The sequence below is a fragment of the Vigna angularis genome, chromosome 4, assembly GCF_016808095.1.
Source record: "Vigna angularis cultivar LongXiaoDou No.4 chromosome 4, ASM1680809v1, whole genome shotgun sequence".
NCBI classification, from domain to species: domain Eukaryota; kingdom Viridiplantae; phylum Streptophyta; class Magnoliopsida; order Fabales; family Fabaceae; genus Vigna; species Vigna angularis.
This window is the reverse complement of record NC_068973.1, coordinates 4,215,863-4,228,951: the sequence shown is the minus strand read 5'-3', so window position 1 is coordinate 4,228,951 and position 13,089 is coordinate 4,215,863. Positions and strand designations below refer to the sequence as shown.

The following is a 13,089-nucleotide window of genomic DNA, read 5'->3' as shown; positions in this document are numbered from 1 at the left end:
TTTATTGTCTTGCTTTTTATAGTTGGGAAAGTATAATATTGGATTGTGGTCCCCTATGGTTTGGTCTGCGTTCTTCATTGCGTTTTGGTGGTCCCCCATGTATGTTTAAAGTTATATGAGTCTTTGTGAGTGCGTTTTAATATATTATTTTTTTTCGTCATACTGTGTTGTGCGTGTAGATATATTGATACTGTGTTGTGCGTATAATGGGCGACGTTTTTGACTGTGTTTTCCACCATGGGGGGAAGTTGATTACTGATGGTACGTTGAAGTATGAAGGAGAGACACCAACTTTGTCCTTTAACCCTGATGTCTGGAGTTATTTTGTGGTTGTTAGTGTAGTGAAAAGTTTTGGATATGATAACTTTAAAGAATTATGGTACTGTGTAGGAGGGGGTTCAGTTTTGGAAAATAGGTTGGAAGAATTGAGGGATGACACTGGTGCCATGCATATGGCTAACTTAGGTAGGCTTAATGACGAGGTTCATTTATACGTTATACATGTTGTTTCGGAGCCTGAAGTGATAAATATGGTTGAGTATGTTACTAATGATGAAGGACAAGTTCATGATGATGGTGAAGTACAAGAAGACGATGAAGTTGAGGGTGAAGAACACGGTGATGGTGAAGTTGATGGTGAAGTTGAGGGTGAAGTTGAGGATGAAGATGTTAATTGTGTTGAAGGAGTTGTGGAGGACCAAGGTCATGTTTCTAGTTGGAGTACATCTACTAATGAACGTGATGAACATGAAAATAATGAGTGCTTAGAGGGACTTGTGGATGTGAGTGTTCAATGTGATGTAGATGGTGATATAGATGGTAATGTGGAAGTGGAAGTAGAAGTAGAAAGTCTTCAAGACAATGATGATGTGAGTGTTGAAAGTGATGATCATGATGAGAGAGATTTGTCGGATGAGGAGTGGAAATCTGAGGAATTACTTACTGCAACAAATAGTGATGATGAGGTTAATGACATTGAAGGTTATGGGAGGTTTAGTACTTTTTGTATGCCAAAAAGTATGGTGGACTTTACATGGGAAGTAGGGACTTTTTTTACAAAAAAGCAAGATATTGTAGATGCTTTAAAAGGGTATGCGTTGGAAAATGGTAGGAATATAAAGTTTGTCAAAAATGACAAAAATAGATTGAGGATGAAGTGCTTTGGTGCAAAAGGAGAATGCCCCTGGACCATATATTGTGCTTATATGGAGGCTGAGAAATCATGGCAACTGAGAACTATAAATGACATTCACACATGTAGCAGGGAGTTCAATCTCAAGTTGCTTGATGCCAAGTGGTTGAGCTCAAAGTTGGAGAAAACAATAAGGGAAAATCCCAAAATGAAGGGTGGAGATATTCGGGAAAAAGTTCAAAGGAAGTGGAACATAGGTATATCTAGGGATATGGCTTATAGAGCCAAAGCTATTGCTTCTGAGCACATTGATGGGTCCTTTAAAGAACAATATAAGAGGATATATGATTATGCACATGAGTTGTTGGCAAGAAATCCCGGATCTACAATTAAAGTGGTTGTTGACAATAATGATGATAAGATAATTTTCAAAAGATTTTACTGTTGTCTGAAGGCATGCAAAGACAGTTTTCTTTCTTGTAGGCCAATAATTGGACTAGATGAGGCCTTTTTGAAAGGGAAGTATGGGGGTGAGTTGTTAACGGTTGTTGGGAGAGATGGAAATGATCAAATGTTGCCCATTGTATATGCGGTGGTAGAAGGGGAAAACAAAGATTCATGGTTGTGGTTTTTGAATCTTTTGATTGATGATCTTGGTGGTCAAGAAGTATGTTCAGCAATAACATTTGTTTCAGACCAACAAAAGGTAACAATGATACTTACTCTTGGTTCTTTGTAACATTAATACATTACTTATATTTAATCATATTTAATGTTGCCCACAGGGTCTACTACCAGCAATACAAGAGCTACTCCCTGGTGTTGATCAGAGGTTCTGCGTGAGACACTTATATTCAAACTTTAGGAAGAAATTTCCAGGTAAAAATCTAAAAAAACTGATGTGGAGGGTAGCTACTGCCACTCATCCACAAAATTGGGAGAGGGAAATGAGAAACATTAAAGATGTCAATGAAGACGCATTCAAGCATTTGATGGCCATCCCTCCAAGGTTTATTCTTGAACTATAACTTTTTTATTACAACTATAACTTACTGTTGCATATATAGCCACTGTAAAAGTCTATATTTTATGGTGTAGGTACTGGTCAAAGTCCAGATTCAATCCAAGACCAAAATGTGACACATTGGTGAACAATATGAGTGAGGCATTTAACAGTGTATTGCTTCATACCCGGACTAAACCAATCGTTACAATGCTGGAAGAAATCAGGGTGTACATCATGCAAAGATGGGCAACAAACAGGACTAAGATACAGTCCTTTAGAGGACCAATTTGTCCAAAAATCCTGAACAGATTTGAAAAGGAATCCCAATCAACCAAGAACTGGATTCCTAGGTAAACTATCTTCTCTATTTCTGAATTGTATTGTACTTTTTTCAGTTGTATGTAAACTTTGTTCATTATTGTTAAAATTTGTTCACAGCTGGTCAGGAAATAAATTGTTTGAAGTTAGACACGTCTCCCACATTGGAGACAAATATGTTGTGAACATAGACGACTTGTCATGCTCCTGCAGGAGATGGAGCATCACGGGAATCCCATGTTGCCACTCCTTAGCCGCAATGAAGTTTCTGAATATTGATGGACAACAATTCATTCCAACTTGCTTTATGAAGTCCACCTATGAAGAAACATATGCATCAATCGTATTTCCCATCAACGACAACAACATGTGGGAGATACAACCATATCCGGATGTTATGCCTCCTTACAAAAAAGTTATGCCTGGAAGACCTAAAAGGAAAAGAAGAATGGAACAGTGGGAGCTCAAAAAAGATGAATCTCGAATGACGAAGGCTGGTTTGCGTAAGAGATGTGGCCTATGTAGGGAGCTTGGGCATAACAGGAGTCGTTGCCCCAAAGTTACTCCTTCATCACAACCTGTAATGCCATCATCCTAATTATCTGACGTCTGTAATGACCAAGTAGCTGCACCGTAGAAGCTTTTGGATGTACTGTTTTAATGTACTCTTTTAATGTAATACTACACTTATGAAATACTACTCTTTTAATGTACTCTTTTAATGCTATTAAGCTTGCTGCTGTGACTTCTGCATATTCCAGATACTGATACACTTAAGTTTTATGCACTAGAAAAAAAGCGTATAAACCGAACGACCTCGGTTATAAAGAAACCGATACCTAAAGACCGAACGACCTCAGTTTTTTAAGTGACCGAAGCAGTAGCTTACCGAACGGTCTCGATGAACGCCTAACCGAGGCATTTAGTCCTGTTTAAGAGACCGAACGACCTCGACTTGAGTGCCTAACCGAAGCATTTAGTCTTGTACATACTGTACAAACTGAACGACATCGCTTGTTTATAGAACCGAGGCCTTTAGTCCTGTCATCCCTGCCACTAACGTACAAACTGAACAGACTGAACGACCTCTTTGCCACTAACGTACACACTGAACAGATCGAACGACCTCGTTTGTTTGCAGAACTGAGGCAGTAGTTGACCGAACGACCTACTAATCCCTCTGCTGCCACTGTGACTAAAGAGACTGAACGGCCTCTCTGACACTAACGTTCGGTTTCACTTCTGCTATTAACCGAGGCAGTAACCGAACGTTCGAAGTTATTTTGTCCACTAATATGCCTCGGTCGTCTGGGACAGAGGCAATAAGACCGTTCGGTTTCGCTTCTGCTATGAACCGAGGCAATAACCGAACGTTCCTCTTGTTCTCTCCATTCTAATTCGCGGCAAAGGAGGTTTGATTCTATTTCCAATATCTTCTCTCTGCCATTTATCTTCTTCCCCCTTTCTCACTGGTTCTAGGTTGGTATTGCAATAACAAGAAAAACGAAAATAGAACATGATTTCATTCATTTTTGCTAGTTCAATACATTGTTCATCCCGTTTTCATCACCTACTGCATCCTATGACAAAGAAAATGCAGAATACATTATGGATTTGTCATCCATATTGAAATTACAATAATATTAACCACACAAATACAACAAACAGCCCCTATCAACAACTTCATCCATTTTTCCACAACCTTAACAGAATTTTTCAAATCAATCACCATATTCGCTACCCCACCCATTTCTTCTGTCTTTGACAAACACTCATGATTTCCTTCCCACTTCAGATTCGTATAACATCTTTCATTACCATCATCACAGCACCATTTGAAGAAATTGCAACCACCGTTTTCATGCCCGTTCTGTAAAAAAAAATTAAAACCCAATGAATACGACTTTGAAGTAAAACAAACAACTCATCCACGTTTCGGTTACCTTATACTTAGGGCACCCCCAAAATTGTTTCCCTCTGTTCTTAGCCGTTCCAGCTGTTCTCGCCACTGTTTTCTCTCCACACAGACAAAGGGGTGACGCACCACGAAAAACGACCTTCGCCTCTCCATTCCGCCAGCCATTGGAAGTCGAAGAACATGTTGAACGTGAATTCTGCATTTGATTCTCCCTCGGGCATCCACTCTTTCCCAACTCTGACACCACACGAGCCCTAGAATAGAAAAATCCCCAAGTTGATTTTGATTTCTCCCTGCCAGAGATGTTTCACAAAAAAAACATTCACTTTTTCCAAATTTGCCCTCTGTTTAATTACTTTCAGCATGAATTATACTATATTTAATTCAATCAAAATTTCTGAGTATTAAAAAATTGATTTCACACACGCTACGTCACGCACTCCTTAACGCCGTTTTGTGAAATTGACGGAAAGAATTTATTTGCATCAAATTAACAAAAATAAGGATCTAATTAAGACTTCAAATATAACAGGACCTATTTCAAATTTGGGACAAAAATAGAGACCTATTGAGACATTAAACCAAAAAAATATCTTAAATTGTTTTAGATAAGTTACTATTTTGGTGAATGGCTGTTTTAGATAGGCAAATAAATATTTATGTTGTTTTAGATAATTTTTCCAATTGTTTTTTAATTATCTTTACGCAAATGTAAACTACTTATTTTTTAAGTATTTTTATATGGTTTATTAGTTAGAAACCGTTAAATAAATTAACCTATATTTGAGTTATGAATGTGTATACGGAGCATTATATATATATATATATATATATATATATATATATATATATATATATATATATATATATATATATATATATATATATATATATATTAAGTTTTGATATTCACGTGCGGTTAACTTGCGATGATGAAATAAGGTTTATTCAATTCAAAGCCAACGCGTTGAGATTTCTTCATAGTTGGGTCAATTAGGGTTACCTTTTTAATTCTTTCCAAAGTCAGCATACAACAGAGGAACCAAATTGAGACTCTTTGTTTTCAGGTACACTCTTCTATTTCAATGACATATAATTAAATTAATCAAATTTTATTTTTCTTTAAAATTTAGTTATTTTAATTAAGTTATTGTTAGATATTTATATTTTATTAACTGTTAAAATTTATAGTTTTTAATTAAATTTTCTTTCTTTCTGATATGACAACTTTTAATTTGTATTTGTTTCTATGTTTTCATATGATGAAAAACATTACTATAATTAAGTTTTAAATATCCAACAAATTTTGATATATTGGATTCAGTTTTACTCATTAATAAAAAAACATATTTTTTTGGATATTCAGTAAAATAAATTTTGTAACTAGAAATCTAATTAAAATACTTAATTTTGTTAATAACTTAAATTTTGAATTATGTTTTTATTTTTTTATTCTTTTTACGTGAAAAGAATGAAATAACAAAATAGAAAAGTACGATTTTTTTTAGCATTTAATAAAAAGAATTAATAATAATTTTGTAACATCCAAATTTAATAGATTTACATTATTAACCGATCTAGATATTAAGAAAAACAACTAAATATTATATCACCTAGGTTTTACCTAGGTTTTACCGTATTCCTCATAAACTACTTTCAAAAACAAACTTTTAAGACTACTCCTAGTTTAGCTATTTTATAATTTCTTATAGATTTAATTAAAAATATTTAAATATATAAGAAATTTAAAATTTAGTTTATATTGAGATACATATAAGTAATGATAAGATAAGATGATCACTATATCATCTTAGTCGATAAGCAAAATTAATTATTATAAATTTAATTAAAAATATATAAAAATTTTAAGCATTCATTAGGATAATTCTTTATAAAAAAATTAAAATTTAATTGAAACTATATAATTTTTTTTATGAAAGATATAAGAACAAGAGAAGAGATTTCCAATTATTTTTATGGCTGCCTAGGTTGACAATGGATCATAAGAGGATATGTTTGAAATACTAATAATATAAGTCACTCTATGTGACATTCCTTTTTCTTTCTTTTTTTTTTATTGGCTTGCAAAGCCAACACACATATTACAAAACTGTCGCGATCTTGTACATTAAGAAGAAACAATCAATGGTTATTAGATGTTTATCAATATTATGATTCTCATTTCGACATCACTTTCTATGTTAATTATTGTTCTAATTATCATTGTTTGTACAATTATTTTTAAAAATATTATTTATATTTTAAAGTTATATCTTAAACATGATTAGTAAGTTCTATAAAACAGTGTGCCCGAGAAAAAAAAGAAGGTTAAATGATACGTTGACCAATTTCTTTTCCCGTCATATTCTTGTATTTTGTCATCACATCTTAACATGTGTGAGGGAGATATTCTCCTTACTTTTTATTTCTATTTTTTATAACTGAATTTATTATATTTGTAATTACTAACTGGTGCTAAATACCAACCACCATACTCCAATAATTTCTCCATGTTGATTTCACACGAGAATGTGATTGAGAATCCTACCCCACCTCGATATTTAACATCTAATAAATTAAAAACATATTTTATTAACTTGTAATTCACATATTAAAATAAAACATTTCATCTTATTATTATTTTTATTTAATTATTTGAATTAGTGAGATGTACATTATATCTTAAGCTATATTAACACTCCAAAAACCATCAATCATTTCTCATCGCATTAAATTTTATTAAAAAATAAAAAAATAAAATAAAAAATACAAAAAAATAGGGGAATCACACCATGATAAAAATTACACTTTAAGAAACATGGACAACTATACATATTATGAAAAAAATATATAAATAAATACATGAAGACAAAAAATTAAATCACTTTTATTGTTTTTATGAATCAAAGTTAAATTAGTTAATTATGAGCAAAATGATTTCTTTCACGAAAAATATGAGAAACTTTGAACTGTATATGTTTAATGCAAGTAGTGACACCTCACTCTAAGACTCCAAAAAACCAATCGATAATGCAAAAAATTATAACACACTAAAGAAGAATCACTCTCCAACCAAAACCTGTAAAAATTCTCCCTCCAAGCAAGCTTCAATGCATAAATAACCCCACAAATTTGACTTAAATAGAAGTTTAAAAAAAGCTGAAAAACTACTCACATATTTATGCTCACTTTCTTTAAAAATTCTAGCACATGAAGCTAAATCAGGACAACTTCTAGTTTCACAATCAATATTTACCTTAAGCTAATGACAAATGGAAATTGCCACCCCTATCTTCCATAGTTTGTGTTAAACAATAAATTTGAAGTCTAACTCAACCCTACAAAACTGGCTTATAAGGTGAGATTTACATCCACTTATATACTCTAAAATTGTATCATTAGTTGAAATGAGACTTCCAACATACGCTGAAGTATATACATCCTTGCATAGAACTAAACATACAATATGGGCAACAAACAACAAATTTTGTTAGGATTGACTTAAACAATCACTAGTTAGAGATGACAAAAATACATGTGCTTGCGGGTATCTACATATAAAATCTACGACAAATAGTTAGTATTCACGGATATTTATTACTCACAAGTAACGGGCAACATATATATTAATACCCGTTTATAAACAGATCGGGTGCATATTTATATTATCCGTTACCTGCGAGTATTTTTTTACCCACAAAAAAAAATTAAAATTAAAATTAAAATTAAAATTATATTTTATTATGTAAATTTAATTAAAATTATTTTATATTTTATTAGATTAAATTTAATTAAAATTAAATGTTAATTTATATTATATATATATATATATATATATATATTGTAATATTATTTTAAAAATTTATTAAATATCTTGTTTTTTCAATATCCACGGGTATCCTTGAGCACCCACAAATTTTAAAATATTCACAGATATTTTTTAAATAGGTATCTGCACATGTAACAAACGGTAATGGGTGAATGTTTTTGTGGCGGGTCAAGTAAGCACTGTCCATGTCCAATCCGACCCGTTGTCATCCTTAGTTAAAGTATTATGTTTAAAAATGGACTTTAAATTTAATTTAATCTCACAAAATTGGCTTATAAAGTCAAGTTGCACCCAACATAATAACGAAAGAAAGATTTAATATTATTACCACAAAAAATACATAAAACACAAAACCACCATTTTTTAAAATATATTAACCAATAAGTGAACAATCATATAACAACTTTAAAAAAAAATCAAAGTTTTAACTATTTACATCTCATTTAACCAAAGTCAAAATTTTCCAATTCACACGTATTCAATATCATTTTAAAACCGTATCATTAGTTAAAAATTACTTCTTATCTATAAATAAATACGCATAACTTCTTAATCTTTTGTTTTGAAACCTCTTAATTTTGTTATAATTCTTTTTTATCTGTTATTGCAATTTATCCTTAAAGTCAATTCATTCTCTCTCTTCGTAGGTGTCATATCCTTATAATAATAAATAGCATGCACACTATACATGAAGACACAAAATAATGATATGGTTAAGTGTGCCTATAATGATAACGATACGTACATTTCGAAAAAAATAAAATAAGAATATGAAAAAGGAAAAAGAAAGGGTAGCCCTAGTTGACACGACAATGAAAAGTCATAATTTTGACCTGGGTTTAGAACAAGGATTATCATGGACATACAATGAACAAATTTTTCAGGAAAAAAAAATAGAAGATAAAAATTATAAAAAAGTAGTAACTTTTGGTTAATTTAAATAATTAATATATAAAATATTAAACAAAATTTGTAAATTAATTTTTGCAAGAGTTAATTTTATACTTAATTTTTTTTTGGAAAGGAACTCGTGTGGAGATCTTGCGTATTTAATGTGCACTTTATCTGCATTTAGTAACAGCGACCACTCCCAACGCGTTGGCAATGAAAGGAGTAATCGTTGTTTGATTGAAGTTTACTCCTGTACTGATGTAAGGGATGATGCTGTAATATAACAAAAATAATATATTGTTTTTATTGTCAAAACTATTTTCCTCAACATATTATTATATGTCGCATATCTTATGAAGGTGTAAATATATGACTTAACAAATCAAATGAATCTAAGCATAATTAATAAAATCAAGGATATATAACACTCATATAAATATATTAGCCACAGTTTAATGTTATAAAATATAACACTCATATAAATATTAGCACTCATGTAAACCAACACTCATATATGCATAAATATAAATATTTTAGTGTTATAAATATTAGCCTCTTAAACTTATATTACATCGTGAGACACTAAGTTTGACTTACATAATATATACAAAATTATTCTTTCGAAATATAAATAATAAAAATTACATTAAAAATAAGAAGGTGACGATTAATCTAATTATATTCTAGTATATAAACATAGACTCGAAGGTAGTTTAGAGATATTATGAAACTAACTCAAAAGGAAAAAAAAAATTAAGTTCTTCATATTATCTTAAAAAACAGGTAATTTTGATACAACATAATCCACTTGAAGTTTATTTGATCTCCACGGTTGACTTGTTGATTATCTATTAAGGAATAACAATATCTGTTTACCATATTATTAATATTTTACCATATTATATATATTAATTTCTTAATCCTTATTGTGAGATAAGAATAAATAAAATAATATTTAATAGGTTGGGTCCATGCATAATTATGTGTGTTTTTTCACGTTCCATTACAACCGCAGTCAAGTATTATTAATTTTTTCATGGTTTCACTGTTAATTTTGACTTGTTAAAAAGCAAAGTAATTGGAAGTTTCCCTCGTACAATGATTTGGAGGTGGGACTTGGGGGAGTGGTATTCACTAGTTTCTATTCACCACCACATTTTTCAGTTGAAAATTTAGAAGTTCAACATCCCAATCTAAACAGAGTATTATTAAATTCATGGTGCTGCTAATCTACCTGCAAATGTGTAGTTTATTAAGCTAATGAAGTGAGATTATGGTACGGTACCCACTATTATACAAGACACAGACACTATGGTTCTAGATTCACGTGGAACAAAAAACGAACGTGGTGGTGGTCCACGATGTTTCCTCCAGGGACTGTCTCGACGCGTAGATGCAAACCATCACTGCTCTCGTCACAAATGTCCATGTGTACAACAGCATGCACTTTCTAAGCCCCACACGCGCCTTTGAAGTCTTACATCACAGTGAGTCAAACAACTTCACTCGCTTCTGCACATATATAAAGAGCCGCAAACAAACTCCACCCTCAGAAAACGCATACGACACAGATTCTCAGCACAAGCCAAAGACAAAGCTTCCATTTCTAAAATCGCAAAAAAAAAAAAAAAAGAATCATCAGAGTAAAACATTTTTGGTTACTTATTTAAAGAGTGACTGTAAGGAATGGTGAAGCCTGGTAGCGTGGAAAAAACTACGGAGGAGCGAACCAATACGTCGTACAGGGGAGTACGGAAGAGGAAGTGGGGCAAGTACGTGTCGGAAATTAGGCTTCCCAACAGCCGCCAAAGGATTTGGTTGGGTTCCTACGACAGCGCCGAGAAGGCGGCGCGCGCTTTCGACGCGGCCATGTTCTGCTTACGTGGCAGCGGCGCCAAATTTAACTTCCCGAATGACCCGCCCAACATCGCCGGGGGGAGGACCATGACCCCCCCTCAGATTCAGATAGCCGCGGCTAGTTTCGCCAATTCGGAGCCCCAAAAAGAGTGTTCCGGTCAGCAACACGTGGAGTCTTTAGCTTCGGACGAGGAAACGGCGTCGTTCAGGTTGGAGTCGTCGTCTCCTCCTCTCTCCGACGTGTCGGTTCAGAACGACCCCATATTCCAAAACGGGTCATTTCGCGACCCGTTTTCGGATCTCGGTTCGGGCAGTTTCGCCCCCGAGTTCTCCGATTTTCCGAGTTTCGACGATTTCAGCCGCGATTTCTTCTTGCCGGGGCTTCCTAGTTTCGATGACGGAGAAGAGAACGTGGACGGGATGATAGTCCAGGACCCGTTCTTGTGGAACTTCTAAGAGGGTCAGGGTTTGGATAATTTTATTATATCCAATTCCGGGACCAGAATCGGGTTTGGGTTGGTCAATTTTTGTTAGGCCAAGCCCTATGTGTTGGTAGTTACCGATGAAATTTATTTACCAAGTAGTCAAGGTTTCGAATTTTTTAGATGGGAACATAATTCATTTAATTGTCACGAATTAATTGTAAAGTTGTCTGCTGATAATGTAACTTCTGGGGCATATATTGAATTTTTAAGGATAATATCTTTTGTCTAGATACAATCACTTGCGTGTATGATCAGGTGGTAGGGGACCCATTATATTAATTATGAGTAATTAGGAATGTTTTTATCGTAATGTGGAGGGTTGCTACTCCAATTATGAAAATGAAGATTTTCTTTTTTAGATTTGATTTATCAGAGGATAAATTCTAATGATAATAAGTTAATAGTAACATAAAACAATAAGTGAAAATAATTAAATAAAGCATTTATTCATAATGTTTTGAGTAACTGTTAAGTACTAGATGGAGGGAAATGGAGTTTTCTGTCATAAGCATTGGAAGAGAATAAGTAGAGCTAAGAGGGAACATGAGACGTTATGAAGAAAGATAAAGAAAACTCAAAAATTGTGTACTGGCAGAGTTTGGAAAATTATTAAACAAATAAAAAAATATATATAGATGTGACGCGCTATAAAAGAAAAGGGATAAAACGTTTTGTATTGAGGCACACTCCGCGGGGACTTTTAAAAAGCAGATTGTTCTTGAAAAAGTGAGAATTACGTGTAAGGAAAAGGCTTCTATAAAAGAAATTATTTCTTTTTAATAACTTAAAACAAAAATTCTTTAATTGGACTCACCACTTTTAGTTCACTTTTTTAGGAAAATCTACATGGCATTGTTTTCACTATTCGTTGATTGTGAGAAGAGAGGGAGTAACGTACATATCCACCCAAGTGTATATATATGAAAACATGATAAACATGGCATTGGGGACTATCGTGCCGTCACTCGTTTGTTGAAATAGAGATTTGAAACAAGATATAGAGGTACTTTTCTTTTTCTCGTTTCATGTCTCATAAATGTATTATTCATTGAAAACTTCAGTTACGAATGAAAACAGAAAAATATCCCTTCTTTAACTACATACATAAAAGCAACCAAACTTATCCATGACCACTCTGAATAAAATTGAAAAACTGACTCATAAAACATAACAATAAATCCCAAATAAATATAGGACTTGACTTATTCAAAATAGAGAATACATAAATAAACGGTAACATTTACAAAAAAAAACATTAATCTATTTTTTTTAAGAATTGATGTTAATTTTTTATATGGTTCAACTCAAGTTTTATTAATGTATTTTTTTAATGAATTTCTCTTTTTATAGACTCAACAGTAATATCATATCCGATAATTAATGTTGGAGATTGATTATAAGTGTGGATCATGTGTTGAAAAGACTTTCGGTCTCGTTAAAATATAACAACGATGCAAAATATATATTTGTAGTTGAGAATGATTCCACTGAATACAAGTGTGGATTTTGTATAAAAAAGACTCTTTGTCTCGTTAAAGATAATAGTGGTACAAAAGAGATACTCAGTTATTGAAAATGTTATTCTTGAAGAAGGAGTCTATCAAAGTAAAAGGGACTTACCCTTAAGGAAAAATATTAGAAATCAAAATGTGA

At 32.6% G+C, this 13,089-nt stretch overlaps 2 protein-coding genes across 2 annotated transcripts; both read left to right on the top strand.

The window, feature by feature from the left end:
• The first annotated feature begins 206 nt into the window (after nucleotides 1-206).
• Nucleotides 207-3,054, top strand: LOC108330154 (uncharacterized). The gene is made up of 4 exons (XM_017564665.2): nucleotides 207-1,799; nucleotides 1,918-2,141; nucleotides 2,231-2,488; nucleotides 2,577-3,054. Exons 1-4 carry the CDS (start codon nucleotides 207-209, stop codon nucleotides 3,052-3,054), a joined length of 2,553 nt encoding a protein of 850 aa, XP_017420154.2.
• A 7,550-nt stretch (nucleotides 3,055-10,604) lies between these two features.
• On the top strand, nucleotides 10,605-11,664 carry LOC108331083 (ethylene-responsive transcription factor ERF017). The gene has a single exon (XM_017565702.2). It carries the CDS (start codon nucleotides 10,781-10,783, stop codon nucleotides 11,405-11,407), a length of 627 nt encoding a protein of 208 aa, XP_017421191.1. The 5' UTR covers nucleotides 10,605-10,780; the 3' UTR covers nucleotides 11,408-11,664.
• The last annotated feature ends 1,425 nt before the right edge of the window (nucleotides 11,665-13,089 follow it).

Excerpts from the sequence above, each read along its gene's own strand:
- LOC108330154 (XM_017564665.2), top strand. The coding sequence starts at position 207 with ATGGGCGACGTTTTTGACTGTGTTTTCCACCATGGGGGGAAGTTGATT. Across the intron at positions 2,142-2,230 it reads TTGATGGCCATCCCTCCAAG|GTACTGGTCAAAGTCCAGAT; the intron begins GTTTATTCTTGA and ends TTTATGGTGTAG. Across the intron at positions 2,489-2,576 it reads ACCAAGAACTGGATTCCTAG|CTGGTCAGGAAATAAATTGT; the intron begins GTAAACTATCTT and ends ATTTGTTCACAG.
- LOC108331083 (XM_017565702.2), top strand. The coding sequence starts at position 10,781 with ATGGTGAAGCCTGGTAGCGTGGAAAAAACTACGGAGGAGCGAACCAAT.